The sequence below is a fragment of the Chaetodon auriga genome, chromosome 6 (assembly GCF_051107435.1).
Source record: "Chaetodon auriga isolate fChaAug3 chromosome 6, fChaAug3.hap1, whole genome shotgun sequence".
Lineage (NCBI taxonomy): Eukaryota > Metazoa > Chordata > Actinopteri > Chaetodontiformes > Chaetodontidae > Chaetodon > Chaetodon auriga.
Window position 1 is genome coordinate 4,245,295 of NC_135079.1, and position 16,980 is coordinate 4,262,274.

At 42.6% G+C, this 16,980-nt stretch overlaps 2 protein-coding genes and 1 non-coding gene across 3 annotated transcripts; all 3 read right to left on the reverse strand.

Moving 5' to 3' along the window:
• Positions 1-215: 215 nt before the first annotated feature.
• On the reverse strand, positions 216-2,439 carry akip1 (A kinase (PRKA) interacting protein 1). The gene is made up of 5 exons (XM_076733368.1): positions 2,138-2,439; positions 1,344-1,534; positions 1,164-1,238; positions 936-1,076; positions 216-657 (listed from the first exon to the last, which is right to left on the reverse strand). The coding sequence occupies exons 2-5, from the start codon at positions 1,500-1,502 to the stop codon at positions 508-510; spliced, it is 525 nt and encodes a 174-aa protein (XP_076589483.1). The 5' UTR covers positions 1,503-1,534; positions 2,138-2,439; the 3' UTR covers positions 216-507.
• A 621-nt stretch (positions 2,440-3,060) lies between these two features.
• Positions 3,061-5,691, reverse strand: rpl27a (ribosomal protein L27a). Its single transcript, XM_076732084.1, has 5 exons — positions 5,660-5,691; positions 4,890-4,953; positions 4,710-4,785; positions 3,850-4,024; positions 3,061-3,239 (listed from the first exon to the last, which is right to left on the reverse strand). The coding sequence occupies exons 1-5, from the start codon at positions 5,660-5,662 to the stop codon at positions 3,111-3,113; spliced, it is 447 nt and encodes a 148-aa protein (XP_076588199.1). The 5' UTR covers positions 5,663-5,691; the 3' UTR covers positions 3,061-3,110.
• Positions 4,338-4,466, reverse strand: LOC143322802 (small nucleolar RNA SNORA3/SNORA45 family). The gene has a single exon (XR_013077349.1). It is a non-coding gene; the product is annotated as a small nucleolar RNA SNORA3/SNORA45 family (small nucleolar RNA).
• Positions 5,692-16,980: the final 11,289 nt, after the last annotated feature.

Here is a 16,980-nt window from a genome sequence, read left to right on the forward strand (position 1 = left end):
CAGGTCAGTGCCTCACCCAATCACAGCTCTCTGTTTCAGTCACTTCCTGGTATGAAAGGAAGAGCGAACATCAGAGAAGTTTTTGGAACGACCAACTTCAAACCTCGACCCCCGGTGGGACTGCGGACTTTCTCTGGAAACAATGCTACGACCATTTACACATGAGTGCAGGTACAGCCTCAAAATACACCTGTCCGATGTAAAAAACAACAAGGCATGATAAAAATACTTTATTTCAATACACTGATGCGTAAAAGTGCAGGTAAAAATACTGCATTACAAGATGTTCTAGGGCAGAATCTACATTATAAAATACTCATGTAAAATACAATAAAATTATGGCTTTTCAATATGCAGCAAATAAAATACTTTGATAGCAAATCAAAATGTAAACTCTTGGTACAGAGATCAGAGTAAAAACAGGCAATAAACACACAAAGAGCATAAAGAGCATTGGTCAGTTTAGTTCTTGAAGGTTAAGGGTGGCTGGTTGGGCCAGGTGAGGCGTCAGAGATTAAAGGTGAGGTTGATGCTCTCTCCAGCTTTGACGCTGACCAGCTGAGTCTGCTTCTGTGACTCCGGCACGCTGGCGGTGACGGCGTACGTGCCCGGTGAAACCTCGATGAAGAAATCTTCAGCCGCCGGCGACACTCCACCCTGAAGAGAGTGAAGCATGAACTTTAAAAGATTTCATTTGTTTTACGTCTTGTTCCAAGCAGCGACCAACACAGCTGAGGAGTGAAGCTGATGGAGGCACAGCAGAGCTCCACTTATGGCCAATGATTTTACAAATGTTGAATAAACATGTTTTCTACAAGATGTTGTGGTTATTTGTTCCTCATTGATTGTCTGGAAGGTTTTGAGAGTGTTGCATCTAATGTTTTTGGATGCATCACTTTACAGGACTCAAAGAAAAGGCAGCAGATTGTTGTTACTCTGTTGGACGGAGACTTTGTGTGTTTTCTGGTTGACAGCACCGGCGTCGTCGTCTCGGCAGGTGACCGTGTGTGGAACCTGGACACGTGGCTCCTCTCGGTGTCAGTGGGCTCAACGCAACAGCCAGACTGATAAAACCTCTGCAGCCAGATGACATTCAGGTTTCAGTCCAACACATTCCAGATCTGCAGCTGAAAGCATAGAGGAGCGTGCTAATAATCACCGACCTTGCACTGATGGGTCGTCTGAGCCATGAAGTCTGCGATGGTTGCGAAGACATCGTCAAGCTCTGTGCGTGGTCTCTGAAGAACGACAAGAGCGTGAGAGAAGATGAGCAGAAGCAAACTCAGAAACGGCCTCCAGATGCTAATTTCATCAATGATGGGGTTAATACACAGTACACATACCGGGACCTCGATGGGGATTTGTGTGTCTTCATCTGTACTAGTCGGGGTCTGGGATGTGCTTGTCCAGTCCACACTCCGCCTGGAGGCCCGCTCCAGCACCTCCAGGCCCAGATTGGCAGAGCGCCGCAGAGAAGACTCCAGCCAGGCCTGGCCTGCCATGACCAGGTGAGCTAAACTCAGGTGGCCCTCACCTGGGCGGAGGAAGACGCAGAGAGCTCTCAGCCAGTTCAGATTTAAAAAAAAAAAAAAAAATCTTACAATATATTAAAACCAGAAATTTTAAACACATTTCTTTCTCCTCTTGGAGGAAGTGATACTTAATAAGCAACATTTTTTTTAAGACTGCGTGTCGAAAGTAAGTGGTCCCAACCTCTCAAGTGTAAATACTTGTCTATCTTTATAAGTCTTCTTTGATATTAAACTGAATAATTTCTGGACAAGACAAACAGTTTCAGGGCACTACCTTAGGCTTTGGGAAATGAGAGGGACATTTTCTCCATTTTATAAATCACTTTAATTGCTTTATTGAGAAAATAATGGCATATTAATTTAGAATAAAAATGGATATAGATGTGAATTCATATTTTAACTCCAGTATATCAGTGAAATATTAATGTATATTTCGTCCGTTTCCATAGAAAACAACCTTTAAACACTAACAAGTCAACAAGTGTTCATGTTGAACAGTTCAAATGAATGGTGGGAAACTGCGCATGCGTGGAGATTAACGCACAGCTGAGCCGCACCGGAAACCGCAAGATTTCTCACTTTTATCCACAAAAACAACTTCTCACCTTCTCTTTCAGTCAACTGCTGACTTCACCGAAAAAAACGGAAACGTCACAACATTGCAGCGGCCCTCGACACGTTCTGTTAACGTTAACTTCCCGGTTCCACGCGCTGTCAACGTATGTCCAATAGAGATTATTTACGTGTCAGCGCAGGAAGAGGAAGGCTGCGCAGCAAGAAAACACACATTAAAACGACCTTAACGTGCCTTTAATCCTCATATTCTTCTCAATTAGCTGCGAAGTTTAGCTTTCACGCCGCAGTACTGTTTTCTGGCGACATGACAGGAAGTCCTGGATGTTAAACCCCGCCCCCTCGTACACAGGGCCAAACAGCCAGTCACGTGGTCATGTTTCATTCACCCCTGATTTGAGTTTAGAGGAAGTTCAATCATGTCACTTCAAGAGTTTACCAGACACGTGAACATTAAGTCGTGAAACAATAAACATAACAATAAAATGGGATCAATAAAGTTTCTATCGCACCTTAAATAATAATTTATTAAATATATTTTTTCTGAGACACTAATAAAGGGACATCAGTGCTAATTGTGCTCATAAACACAACCTGTGATGACGGGGCTGCAAGAAGGGCCACAAGCCAAAAAGATAGAGACCAGTGACATGAACTCTACATTTAGTGTCTTTTCCTTCATTTCTGTTGTAGTAAGATGCACCATCACCATCTGTTCCCAGTTCTCACGGTTCACAGATTCACTCTGATACCATATTGCTGGATTATTTCAGTGATTGTGATGATTTAAAGTTACTGTACAGGTTTATGACATTTGAGCATGAGGCTACTCCACAAGAGCGTCAGTATCAAATTTACACCTAAAATGCATGCAACAAATACTGAGAGCAGAGCAAACGCTCAAAATGTATATACACACACACACGGAGGCATTTAAAATCAGACATGACAAACGTTTTCCCATTTATACATTTTATTTTTTCAAAAAACACACTGATGAGAGCGTTATGCCATCAGCACACAGGCTCCTCCCACGGCCTTGATCTTCTCCTCGGCCCGTCGGCTGAAGAACTTGGCCTTGACGATCACGGGCTGCTTGGGCAGTTTGCCTTTGCCCAGAACTTTGTAGTAGCCCTGCGAAAGAAAAACAACATGGATGCAATCAGATAACCATATGCAACATCTGCACGAAGGCCACTTAATCAGACAAAACACTGCTGAACCACTTCCATGTACTAAATAAATATGTACAGCAGCTCAAGATACAATATTCAGACATGCTAAACAGGAAATGAAACAACTTATTTTACAACATCTGTCAGTAAAACCAACCTGCTCAAAGGGCTGAAACTGGAGGTGCAGCAAGTCTTTAATATTATGATTCACCTACTGTCTTCAACAAATTCTGCATCCAGCAACACACCGTTAACAGCAGTGTCAATAAAACTGAACCGTTACAGAGACTGTCTTATTAACACTGGTCGTTAAGCACAGTGCCAAGTACATTTCTACAAATCTTCATCCAAAGGACTAGATGAGTTAAACCTAGCTTAGCTCAAAGATGAGAGCAGGGAAAGTTATCACTAAAAAAGAAGCAACTTCAACAAGCCAAGAACTGTCAGTTACCAAAGTAAATCAAGACACGCAGAGTCTCAGACATTCAGGGTCCAACTACACTTTTTATAGAGACGACGACTGGATACCAAACACGGTTTGGTAAAGAAAAAAACTGGCCAACACTTACAGCGCGCACAGCATCGATGATGGGGGCGGGTCCTTCGGGCTTCTTGCCATAGTTGAGCCTGGTCTGCTCGCTCACAAGTGTCCACAGCTTGTCCAGGTTGATGGTGGGGCAGTGGGCTGTGTTCCTCTTCAGGTGGTAATGTCTCATACCCACCTTACCAAAGTACCCAGGATGGCTGAGGAGACACAGGAAGGACAGACAAAAGGTCAACTGCCATCTATCCAGGGTGGAAAAGCAGGTGACTCTAGGACATGACTATGTTTGGTAGCTTTATTTCGACATGTCAGCACTTTGGCATATAAGTAAATATCCTAAGCATTGCTCCACATATAAATATCTCTGGACTTAGCAAAATAGTTAAAAAGGACACAGTTTCACCTCGTTTAGAAAGAACCATGACACATTTAAATGTGTGCATATCTCCAATTCTGATTTGACGTGATCGCAGCATCAGTCCGGCAGCAGCACGGTCAGATCAAGGTATAACAACTTGTAACTGCCCATGTGGCTGACTGGCCTACAAAGAGCCAGTCGGTGAATAGGACCAGTCTTTACTCTAAGAGGACTCTAGCACATCAAGACAATGATCTGTGTCAAGATGAGACTCTAGTCTCTACAACATGAACCATAACTGACTGAACAGCACCAACAGTGATAACATACATCTAATAAAAGCAGACTAAAAGAAGACTGTTGATAAGAGTATTTGTGCACTATAGGCATGCACGCTTTATTCAGAGGTGAACTGTTTGCACTCATATAGGTCTTAAACAGATTAATAGCAGCCCATTGACATGCTGTCTGTCTTTGTCTTCTACATGAAACATCACTGGAATCTCGTCACACTGTGCAGCACTTACTATTTGTCGAAGTTGATTCTGTGGTGATGCATACCACCAGCATTACCACGACCTCCAGGATGCTTTCTGTGTTTGCCTGTGGGTTGGACAAGTTTACGTTAACCATGTATCACACATTCACACTGACAGACTGCTCCTTATCCACCAACACCACCTTGCGACTAGTAATGCAAAACTCACCAATGCGACCATGTCCGTGGCTGACGTGTCCACGAAGCTTCCTGGTCTTGGTCTTCTTGGTAGGCTGTCAAGATAAGTTTGATGCACGTTAGGTTACATACTGAGGTTCACCATACGTGGTGCCATCATTGCCCGTGGAGCTAGCCAGCTCGCTAGCTAAATTAGCCAAATTACTTGTAACTTGGGTGTATTAGTAGTCTTGACAGTCTGTCTATTTTGTACAGATATCAGCAAATGAGAATGAAAACAGATGTTCACAAGCTGCTTTCTTCTTACCGAAGTTAAAACTGCAATTTTACAACCACCGCTTATTAGCTGACTGGCTTGATGCTACCTATCGTTCCGTGAAGCTAATGCTAATCCAACAGCATTTACCGGCTGACTTTTAACGCTTAGTACACACAACACAATAAGCATTTATAACAGGTATTACTCCCAGGTACGCTTGCTTTTTATACCGTGGCTGCATTTGTCACATTTATGAAGACCATGTAGGTTTTGGGTACGCGGTTAAGACATGTGAGCAACTCAAACAGAATATGCTAGCTGACCGCTACAGCCGTGGGCCCAGGAGAGCCGAGCTCTCACACAGTGAACCGCTGACAAATACCCATAATGTTAACAAACTACGATAATAACGTCTAGCAAGTGACCGTGAGAGATGGATATAATGTGAGCAGCCATCGGATGATAGTTTGCTGTACGAATCAACAAGGATGGGCACAGATATAATCCAATTTCAAAGCACAGGGATACATGATAGCACCTACCATCTTGGAGGCTAGTTGAAAGAGGAACGGGATTTGTAAACCACGCGGTTTTGTGCGAGATTTGGCAACAAAGTGCAAAGGAATACATAGCGACGCCTAGTGACGGCTGAGAGAATTGAGAGTTGATGTGAGCAGACTGTGCTACTTGTGTTTCATCAGGTTATCAGGCGATATCGCATCACACAGAGTTAAAGTTTAAGTTGATTTACATACAGTTTGTCTGTTATTCAAAACCTGAGTCAGCTTTACAGCCTGTCACTTTTCATTGGTCAGAATTACTGGGAGTGAACTCTGATTGCACCTCCAACTGAGGAACTCCACCTCATCAAACCTGTGAGGGAATTTCTCCTAAATGTTTCACTAATAGATGCACTTCATTTCACTTTGGTTGTGTCTAGATTTTCCTTCATGCTTTAATCCCCTGACTACTGCGAAAAACGAATAACAGCATCACATGATTCTGCAACATGGTTCTATGATACACTTGCTTGCAGTGAGCAGTGCTGAGGTGTCAGGAGGCTGAGGCTGGATCAGCTCTCCACCAATCAAATCACCCGTGCCCCCCTTGGTACTGGACACATGGAACAGTGCCATGCCTCTCATCCTCAGCTCTCACACACCTGGAGACACATACACCTGCCTTTCTGGAGCAGACATCTTTTTTTTTTTTTTTTCCTTGCTTACATTCACATTCAGGTAAGATAAAATTATGATGCAGCTTAAATCTGATTCCTGTAAGTTGTTAATGCTCTGTTACTAATTATCATGTAGCCAGTGCCTTTTTTTATATGCATTTATATTAATTTAACTTATATATGAGATATTATTGTACAAATGAGCAGTCAGCTGCATTGTAAAAGAATCCTACAGCTCCTTCTACCCCGTGTTTGGTGATTTTCTTTGGTGTTTCTCGTCGTCAGACACTGAGCTCACAGGAGATTTCAAAGTGGCACCTTCCTCTATGTTTTCTCTCATGTTTTTATTTCAGCCCACGAGCCCAGATCTCCTGGAGATGGCACACCTGGCTTACAGATGCCATGGCAACTTTCCCCAAAGACGGGCCGCCCTGCTGCCACTGGCACTCGAGGCCATGCCATCTGAGACTGGTTCAAATCCAGCGAGCACAGCAGAGGAGCCAAGTCTCACCGAACATGTAACACAGCACACGGTTGAAGCTGAAGTGGGAGAAGACTGTCAAAAGGTTGTTGATATTTAATTAAACTATTCTTATGATGGAATGACATGACAAACATCTGTTTTTCTTTTTAAAATAGCTCTGCGGTGCTGGATTCTGTGAGATGGAACAGGAGACGAACCGGTCTTTCAACGGACAGACCAGAGCAGCTTCTCCGTCATCTGAAAAACCGCTCAGACCACCTGGAAAAGATGTAGCAGCTTTATTAAAGAGAATAAGGTACAAAATAAATAAACACAGGGAAAAACACAATGACAACACGTGTTTTATAGTAGTTTGACATTTTGGGAAATAAGCTTATTTGCTTTCTGCTTAAAGTGGTATGTCAAATAAAAGTGTACTTTATTGTAAGCTTAGTATAAATTGTACTTAAGCGCACTAAATTACAAATACTTCTAATAGTAAAAATGTGTACTTATGTAAAGTATACTTATTTTCAAGTCTTTTGTATGCACTATTAACATGCTTAATTAAAGTGTACTTTTATTCCTCTTCATTTTAAGTATTTCCAGAATTGGTGACATAGTACAATTGTACTGCAAATGTGTTTTGAAAGCTCATAGATCCTGATGTTCACTGGTGTACTTCTTTACACTTTAAGTTTGTAGAAAGTTGTGCTAAATTAGCAACTATTTACACTTCAAGTACTCAAGTATTACTCGCGTGGTATTCAAGGACTGCATGAGTACACTTTAGTATTCTTAAAGGTTACAAAAACACATAAAGTGTACTTAGTACGTTCTTCAAAAAGTACCATTTAAGTGTAATATTTTTTCATTTGGGTCTGCATTAGGATGGAGCTGGAACAGGGAGATGATTAGCTTAGCTTAGCATAAAGACTGGAGACAGGTGGGAACAGCTAGCCTTTGTCCATTCTTCAAAAATCTGCCTGCATGCAGCTCTGAAGCTCACTAATTAACACATAGTTTGTTTATTTTAGTTTACATAATGTATTCACACGTGGGTCACATGTATTTTCTGTGTGTACAGTCCACGTGGTCATAAACTGAGGTGGTTCACACGGACCCCTGCAGACCCTCCTGGATACAATGAAAGCATGATTTACATTTAACACACTATCGCTCCACTTACAATCAGTCGTTCAAGCCTTCATTGTCTTCCACAGCATTCACCCAGAGGCCCAAAGGATTCTGGGTAATTCCTGCATACCTGTGGTGATCTTGGAGCGTCTGAACTTCCAGTCTGTGCTTTTATCGTCATCTCTCCAGCCTGTGGTGTCTCTGGTGCGACTGCCATGCCAAACACAAGCCAAGCTCCACCGTGACGTCTCCCGCCTGGATCGTCCTCAGCAGGTACACCGATGAAGGTCCAGACCCTTTCAGGTGGGTCAAGGATCAGCTGAACCCCCTTTCATGATCCCCTTTTCTCCTTGTCTCTGCCTGCAGAATGGTTTCAGTCGAAATGAGGAAAACACTTTGGCGATGAGAGAAGCGTCACCTCAGTGTAATCCAGCAGACCTGAGCCAGCCAGGATCAACACCGACGTCCTGGACTGAACCGTACTGTCCTGACAGCTCCTCCACCGGAGAGCCAGAGCAGGACTCAGGCTTCGACTGCGAATCCAACCCTGATCAGCCGTACATCCTGTTTGATTCTGGGTCTGATGAATGGGAGCCGGATGGGAAAACCGATTCAGAAACGTTTTATTTGGATCCAGATCCGGAGCAGACCCTGGTGATCGAACTGGATCCAGAACCACAGGCGGATCAGGATCGATCCCTGGAACTGGACGATGAATCTGAAACTAAATGTGAAGCAGATGTGGTTCAAATGGACGACAGTGAGGACCAAAGGCCGGATCTTTGCTGCTCGCAGCGGGAGGAAGACTCGTCCATCCAGCAGCCTGAACCTGGACCAGAGACCGAGGAGATGGAGAGTGAAGATTTCTGTGCCGTGTGTCTGAACGGAGGACACCTGCTCTGCTGTGACCGCTGCCCTAAAGTTTACCACCTGGCCTGTCATATACCTCCTCTCATCTGCTCCCCACTGTAAGTACAGCATGGACACCCAGCACCTTCATCAGCGTTTACAAACTTCAAATGTCCTGAAGTACACCAGTGAAAATCAGCATTCATGAGTATTCAAAACACACTCGCAGTACAGCTGTATTATATCACCAGTGTGTTGGGAATATACTTAAATATACTTCAAATGATTTCAACAAGTTCTTCCTGGGCAGAAAACACGGAGCAGGCTCGGTGACGTGGTTTCGTCTTAACTCTGCTTTACCAGTTTGATGAGGAGTGAATATCAGGCTTTGGATGCACAAAGAAACATTGATTATATCTGTTTTTATGGGATTCATTGAATTCTAAAATAGTAAAATAATCTGAAACCGCATTTTTTGATCTCTGACCCATGAAATAACCCGTGTGGTCCTGTGCAGAGGTGACTGGGTGTGCACGCTGTGTAGAACCGAACAGGAGCCCGTCGAGAACTACGACTGTGAGAACACGAACTCCTGCGGGGGAGTCAAAGCTCCGTACACACTGTCCGAGCAGGACCAGAGGGTGAGCTGCAGGTGTAGAAACAGTTCAATCATTAGGCCAATAGTTACATCAACATTGATTCAAAGAGAGAAAATAAACTCTGCCTCATATAATATCAGCCCAGGAGTCGACAAACAGATGCTTTTTGTTGACTGTGTGTGTGTGTGTGTGTGTGTGTGTGTGTGTTTCCTGTGCAGAGGTGTGAGAAGCTGACTCTGCTGCTGTACTGTCACACACTCAGCGCTCCGTTCCATGAACCTGTCAGCCCTCTGGTCAGTCCAACAGCTTTACATTAAACCTGCATTGTAACACGTTTATCTTACAGAATCAATCACCTCGACATCAATGAGTAACACACATCAGAGGAAAACTGCTCAAATACATGTCATAATAACCACATATAGAAATACAGAAACAGCACAGTGACGGCAGTATGTGATGGTTTTACCTAAGAAAACACTGTGTTACCGCGCTGTGTATGCAAACTGCTTCACTTAACTTTCACAACAAATCATTGATGCAATCTCTGTGAATGCGCTCCAGGCCCGAAACTACTACCAGATCATCAAGAGGCCCATCAACCTGTCGGTGATTCGCAGGAAACTGGACGAGAGCAACACTCTCCATTACTTCACGGCCGAGCAGTTTGTCGATGACGTCCTGCTCATGTTCAAGAACTGCGCTACCTTCAATTACGTAAGTTTTTACTTTGCATGGACTCCCCACTTTAATCTAATTTCTCCTGGAGGCTAATTGAATCATTTCTGCTCTATAGCCGGCAGGAATAAGTTGCACATGTAGCAGAAAACTGGGCCACTTTTCCACTTTGATTTCTTCATGTAGAGTCTGCCAGTCAGGCGTGTCCATCAACCAGAGTGACATTTAACAAGAGGCTGCAGCCATGCTAGCTGCTCTGCGAGGCTGTCCTGGTGGAAATTTGAGCTCAGTGCTAACGTTAGCATGCTAACAAGCTCACAGTGAGAGTGTTTCTAATGTTTAACATGTTCATCATAGCATGTTAACATTTGATAATTAGCACTGAACAGAGGACATCTGAGGCTGGTGGGAGTGCCATATAAACCAAAGTATGAAACAAACTAAAATTTTTAACCTGATGATGTCTCCAAATAAAAAAGATCAGTTAAGTCAGTAGGATTCATCCTCTGGAGACCATGAGTGTCTGCACCAAACTTCATGGTCCCTAACATGTTACGTACGATAGGGACGTTAAAAAGTCACCTTTTCACATGGGACAGTCCTGTGTTTGTTGGTCCCACCCTTCCACCCCCACCTTACTTTGCTCTTATTAGGCCTGCTACATCACCTGACTCCCTCCTTTGCTCCTGTCATCATTACTTTGGCCACTAGGGGTCATAATAAACAACTTGGCTGACGGCTCTTTGTCTGGCTGATCTTAAATCTGTGTTTCTCCTCATTGGCCCATAACCTGCAGACTGTTTACTTAACCAGTGTGCAGGCCTGTCACTTAACGTGTGTCTGCTGTAAATCAAATATCCCTGAATAAACTGAGTTTAAATCCAGAATAACAGTCTCTGAACTCTCTGTCTTTATGTACATCTCCCTCCGCTGTGCAGCCGGACTCGGAGGTGGCCCAGGCCGGCCGAAACCTGGAGGTGTTTTTCTTGAGCAAACTGAAGGAGGTTTTTCCCGACCGGACGTTTCCGTCGGCCAGCCAGGACACGATGGACAGAGCTCGCCTCTGCTGGCTCAACAGGAAGAGGAAGGAGAACCACAGGAAGAAGAGATACGTGTTTGGTGGGAAAAAATATTACCTGTAACCAGTTGAAGAAATACGTGCAGGGTTGTTGAAGCCTTTTAATGGATGGAGATGTTTTGAAAACCGTTCAGTTTATACTTTTACTTTTCCATGAAGGAAAACATATTATGGGGAACTGAGCGGATTCAGTCATTTTCACACCTTTTCAAAGAATTTCAGGTACAAATACATTTTCTAAGGGACTGATAGTGATTTGAATGGAATCAGTCAAATGCACGTTATTGTTAATTTAAGTGTAGAATCTCATAAACGTCTCATGAAATGTGAATGGGACATTTTCCTGCTTGTTTAACAAATTGAAACTGAAGACGCATGTTTGAAACACATTTAGAAACGTCAGTGTGCCTCTTAAACGTACTGTATGTTTTAATATTTGAACGTCAGTTAACTGCACTCAGGTTGAATCATGGCCTCAAAGCTCACTGTGTAGGCTGGAGGTGATACAGGTACAATACGTACTCGCAGCTGGTTTTTCACCTTTTATAACATGAAAAATTCTCTCCTGGCCTTACTTCCTTTCAAAGATCTATTTCTACCTTCAGTCACTGTTTTCAAAGGGTTTCTAAAAGCTTAGAAAATAAAACTCCATACAGCTCAAACGCTGGTGTCAGAAGCAGTTGTGAAAGTGCACCTTTGATTTGTGGAGGAATATTGTAAAACTGTAAAACTGGCTTTATATTTTCTTATTTGAAATTCTGACCGGGCTGGGAAATGACCAGCAGCTAATAAGGATGAATATTACTCTGCTAATTATTTCCCAAAACAATTTTGTTAATCTCTGCCTCCCTCTGACGAAAACATATGCAGCTGTGTGCAAATTACAAATAAATCAGAGAGAACTAAACAGATGCATTTGACTAAAGTTCTTACTCATTTACAACTTATTAAACTAAAACTGGAGGTTAAAATCAGAGTCACAGCACAATGAACAATGATCCAGTGTCCCTGAAAGGATGTTTTTAAGTGGTTTTTGGGGTTCATTTATTTTTTGTTGTTGTGCTTCTCCAAGCTGTCACACTGCTCCTCCACCAGGGGGCGTCGTCGTACCTAAGACTTTACATCAGAGCCACATCTTTAAACACACCATCAAAAGTTTGAAATTACAGTATTTGCAGGGAGACTTTTCAAGCATAAGTTTTGTTTTCTGCTTTCTTTTTTCCATTTATGAGATGTTCACTATCTTAGTTCCTGCTTTTCTTCACATTCTGTCTGCTGGTTTCTGCAAACAGCTGATGCAGCTGCAGATCATCGGGTTTGCTTTCTTCCCCTCTGAAGATGTTGATTCTGTAATTCAATGCACCGCAAAATAATAAGGTGATGTGTAAATTACTCAGTAAAATGAAGCAATAACTTAATATATTCTCCATCAAGACTGACACTAGCTGGAGTAAAACATCACTTCATTTCACTTCAGAGGTCGCTGATGATGAACTCCTTCGTCCTGCCTGGACAGTGACGGCTCTGCAGGAAGATAATGTGAGAGTCTCACGAGCACGAGACACCGACTCATCTCCTCTGAATGAAATCATGCAGAGTAAATCATGAAACACTGAGATGAAATGCTTCACGTCAACAGGCGTTGCGTGTCTTGCTTTGACTGGGATTTTTGCTTTGATTCATCCTTCAGGCTGCCAGACAGTGAAGTGTGATTCATCACACCAAAGAATCACATTAACACGCAGCGTGGTTTGCTGAGTTGGCAGTTCATCAGTGTGGTCAGGGAAGCATCACATACATATGTGAATATCAACGACCTGCTCAACCACTGGTCGCACAAACTCAACTCTCTCATGTCTCTGGACAAAAAGACCTGGTCCACAATCTGCAGTGAAACAAGAACACGGTGCACATTTGACTGTGAACCACATAGTGATGTGAAGCTTGTGTGCGGCTGTTCGGTCATGGAAACCCATCTCATGAAGCCCCTGACACACGGTTTGTGTGCTGATGTTGCCTCCAGAGGCAGTTTGGAACTCTGTAGTGACTGATGCAACCGATACCAGGTGATTTTTACATGCTTCAGCCCTGCTCTGTGAGTGTGCATGGTTTATTGCTTTGTGGTCAAGCTGTTGCTGCACAGTGCTGTTGAGCAGGGGAGACCTGGTAGGGTCTAGGGTAGCATAGTGCTTATGATCGCCGTGTCTATTTGTCTGGCTCAGTCAGTAAGAGGACTGCTGTGAAGGTTTGATCTTCAGGCGGCTTTTTGAAGTCCCACATCCAGAGGAAAGAGCTCTAAGAGACGCAGCGTTGGAGTGTTGGTTGAGGGTTCAGTCCTTATGAGGCTCAGTGAAATTTGAAGTCTGACGGCTAAAGAATAGAGTTTGAGTGTCTTGGACTGAATGACTCAAGGAGTAACTTGAGAACTTTTAAGGTCGTGGGTTTGATTCTGGAGTGTCTTGATGAGTTTTTAAGTGCAACATCCAGAGGACGACTCAAAACCTCGAGGAACGAGGGTTCAACGGTCTAAAACAATAGCTCAGTATGACAGAAGGCTCTTCTGAGGATGTGGGTTTGATCCTTATGAGACCCGGAGAATTTTGCAGTCCAACACCCAAAGTGAAGACTTAAATGTGCTCAGAGAGACAATCTCAGTGCAGGGGGACACGGTGGGTTTGTTTCTAAGGGGCTAGGTGTGCTGTAGCTGGTTCAAATCTGCCTGAACCTCCTGGAGCTTCAGAGAGGCAGCAGCAGGAGGTTATGGACATGCCAGTGAAAAAGGTTTGCTGGGACCCTTTGATTAATGACAAACTAACATAAAATATATCTTATATCGTAATATATAAAGATTCCTGTTGAAACAAGAAACTTTGAATGAGAAACTGAACAAATGTTCTTTCTGCCGCGACGGCAGCCGTAGAAACTTTTCCTGCTCGACTGTTTAAACTCAGTGTCAAATTCCTAATTTAAAGGAGGACATGTTGCTTTTCTGTCATGTTTTCTTTGGAAATGCCTCTAAATAAACCTCTGAACGACTCCGATGTGGGCTCGTTGAGCAGACGTGACTGCTTTTGTTTCTCCTGGACTCTGCAGCAGTCCTTGGTGGTCTGCTCCCTGTGCGTTACTGCCGCGAGTTTCTGATTGTGGTTTTCGACTCTTAAACATGATAGCTTTAAACATGAAGGGCTTCGGGACATTTTGTTCATCCAAGATTCAGCTCAGCGTAATTTGTCAGGCAGGCGAGAGCATGAAGCGACTGCCATTTGAGCCAGAAAGCTCATACTTTCATCCATGTTTGCCAAAATGCTCTTCTATGAAACATAATCAAGCTGCACCATGAGTGCTTTTAGTGTGTGAACCCAATAAAAGATTTTCAAATGGACAAAATCTCTTGCAGCCACTGATAAAACCCACTCCGCGCTGGCTTTAATCTCTGATCTGTGTTTACTTCCTGTAAAACCTACGAGTTGTCAGCCATTGAATGAAGACACAGAGAAACATGAGAGGGAGCTTTCAGGGGCCGCAGCCCTGTGGCTAATGTTAGGATAAAATGGGGGAAATTGACCGTGAGATGTGTTCAAAGGGAGGTTTATGCCCCTCTTGTGTCTTTTAAACCCACTTTATTCAGTCTGGTAAACCTCAGTCACATGCCTGCTCTCTTTCTTTTTCCTCTCTCCGCAGTCTTTATCATTTTTTTTTCCTCTCGTAATGTGCAGATGTTTCATTTAAGGACATCAAAAGCCTGCATGCAGCTCCCCTCTCACTGTCTGAAGTTGGGTGAATCGCTAATACACAAAGAAAGGAGGAAAATACCGATGAGCCTGCAGTGCTCTTCCTCTGAGATAAGACCTACATCTAATGTTTAGAACAAACTCGAGTGCATGCGTTAGCCACGATTAGACACTTTTCATTCATCTCACATTCATCTGCGTCGTTTAAGATTCCTCCCGAAAGCTGCTCGTCAAGATTTGTTGGTACTCTTTGTGTTATTTAGGGTCATTCAGACTCATTTCCTCACAGTCCTGATAAGTTATTGCATTAAAACTCTATTTTCTTGAATTATCTTGTCTGGTGTTCGATGTTGTCTTTGGACAGTGTTGAGAGCAGAGCGGGTACACACACACCAACTTTTAGTTTTATGACCTCAGCTGATCTTAGCAGGGGTAAGGAAGTTGGCTCAGAAAGGACATATTTAACTTATTTCTGACTGTATCTCAGTGTGAAAGCTCTGGGTTGTAATGCACAAAGAAGATAACGTTGAACATAACTTTTACGTATTTAACTTGAGAATGTTCTCATGCCAAAGACAGAGATTTGGATGCTTTTAAGGCCATGAAGCTCCAGATAGAATAAGACCACCATCAGTCATTTCGCTGCAAAATTCAAACTTCTCAGAAGCACATTGAGACATCTCTGATGCCCAAATTTGGGAATCAAACTTGAGGAAAGAAGAAGAAGAAGAAGAAGAAGAAGAAGAAGAGGGGCTATGGAGGCCAAACACAAGAATGAGAATAAAGGGTCGGACCCTCGCTGCCTCTGCTCTTCATCAGTCCAGTCTGAGGACGGTGGTTCACTAACAGGTTCAAGATGTTTATGTGAATTTGTGGAGAGAATCAATGACTTCAACTCAACCAGCAGGCATGGGACAGTAAAAGATGTTCACGAGCTTTTTCCAACATCAAAGTCACATTAACTCTGATTTCTTGGAACAATTACCAAGTGAAACCTCTGTCGAAGTGATCGATGGCTGCCAGCTCGAGTCACTGGTGCTGTGTGGCCGAAGATTAAGACCACATTTCTCATAAATCCTGTCATTTCCTCTAACAAAATCAAAGGCTTTCACTGTTTGGTTTTCTTGAAAAAGACAAGAGGGCCTAATTGGGATTTTTCTATGAATTCACTCCTTCCATCATCTGCAGCCGATGGACGCCCTGAAAGAATCACACCCTCTGCTGGTCGTGTGGCATAAAGCAATCCAGCATTTCCTCCCAAATTCCAAACTGCAGTAGTGACACATTTTTCTCTCTGTTTTTCTCCCTGTGATTGTTTGTCTCAAAGTTACATGATAATTATTTATTGATTTTGTTCTATCAGACTGTCTGTCTTCTGTAAAACCATTTTGTACCATGCTGTGTTCAGATACTTTTCCTAAATTTAGGCCACTTGACAAAATTTAGGCTACTTTATCATGTTTATGTTCGGTTTTCGAACAGTTTTTTTGGTTAGTTTATTTTGTTTGCTTGTTTTTATTACATGGACTGACTACATCACTAACCCAAGTCAAGTTAAGCTAAACAAGTTAAGTGCTCGAGTTAGACACAATAAACTAAACAACCAAAATAAACTAAGCTAAGCTGAAGTGGCTAAACTAATTTACAATCAGCTAAACAACTAGATAAGTTTCATACTGAGAATTTCGGTTTATCAAGTTATTCTGAACACATCCACAGGTTACTAAGATAAGTCAAATTAAGCTAAATTAGCTAAGGCTACGGTACAGGAAAAGACTTAAACAGTTAAGTTAAGATAAGGTTAAGCTAATCTGCAACCACAGAATGAACCAAAGCTTAACAAATTTTCTTTGATTGTCATTTTTACTTTGGCTTTCTTTTAATAAAAATTTAAAAATGATGTTTTTTTAGATCATTATTGTTATTTTTACATCACTACCTGAATTTAGCCTGGCTAATCTGCAAACTACACAACAAGCACAGCTAAGATAAGACAACAATAAGCTACAGTGAGCTAAACATGCTGCAGTTCATTTTGATATTTTATTTATTTATCTTTTATACACTGAGCATTATTATTATTATTATTATTATTATTAAACATAACGTCACGAAGCGAAGTCAAGTTAAATCAAGCTAGATCTGAGCTAA

What these genes read in the sequence shown, in the direction of transcription:
- akip1 (XM_076733368.1), bottom strand. Translation starts at nt 1,502, where the DNA reads ATGGCAGGCCAGGCCTGGCTGGAGTCTTCTCTGCGGCGCTCTGCCAAT. An exon ending in AGACGACCCATCAGTGCAAG is followed by an intron (nt 1,077 to 1,163) that starts GTCGGTGATTAT and finishes ATCTGGCTGCAG; the next exon opens with AGGTTTTATCAGTCTGGCTG. An exon ending in CAAAGTCTCCGTCCAACAGA is followed by an intron (nt 658 to 935) that starts GTAACAACAATC and finishes CACTCTCTTCAG; the next exon opens with GGTGGAGTGTCGCCGGCGGC.
- rpl27a (XM_076732084.1), bottom strand. An exon ending in AGAATCAACTTCGACAAATA is followed by an intron (nt 4,025 to 4,709) that starts GTAAGTGCTGCA and finishes GTGTCTCCTCAG; the next exon opens with CCATCCTGGGTACTTTGGTA. An exon ending in TCATCGATGCTGTGCGCGCT is followed by an intron (nt 3,240 to 3,849) that starts GTAAGTGTTGGC and finishes TTTCTTTCGCAG; the next exon opens with GGCTACTACAAAGTTCTGGG.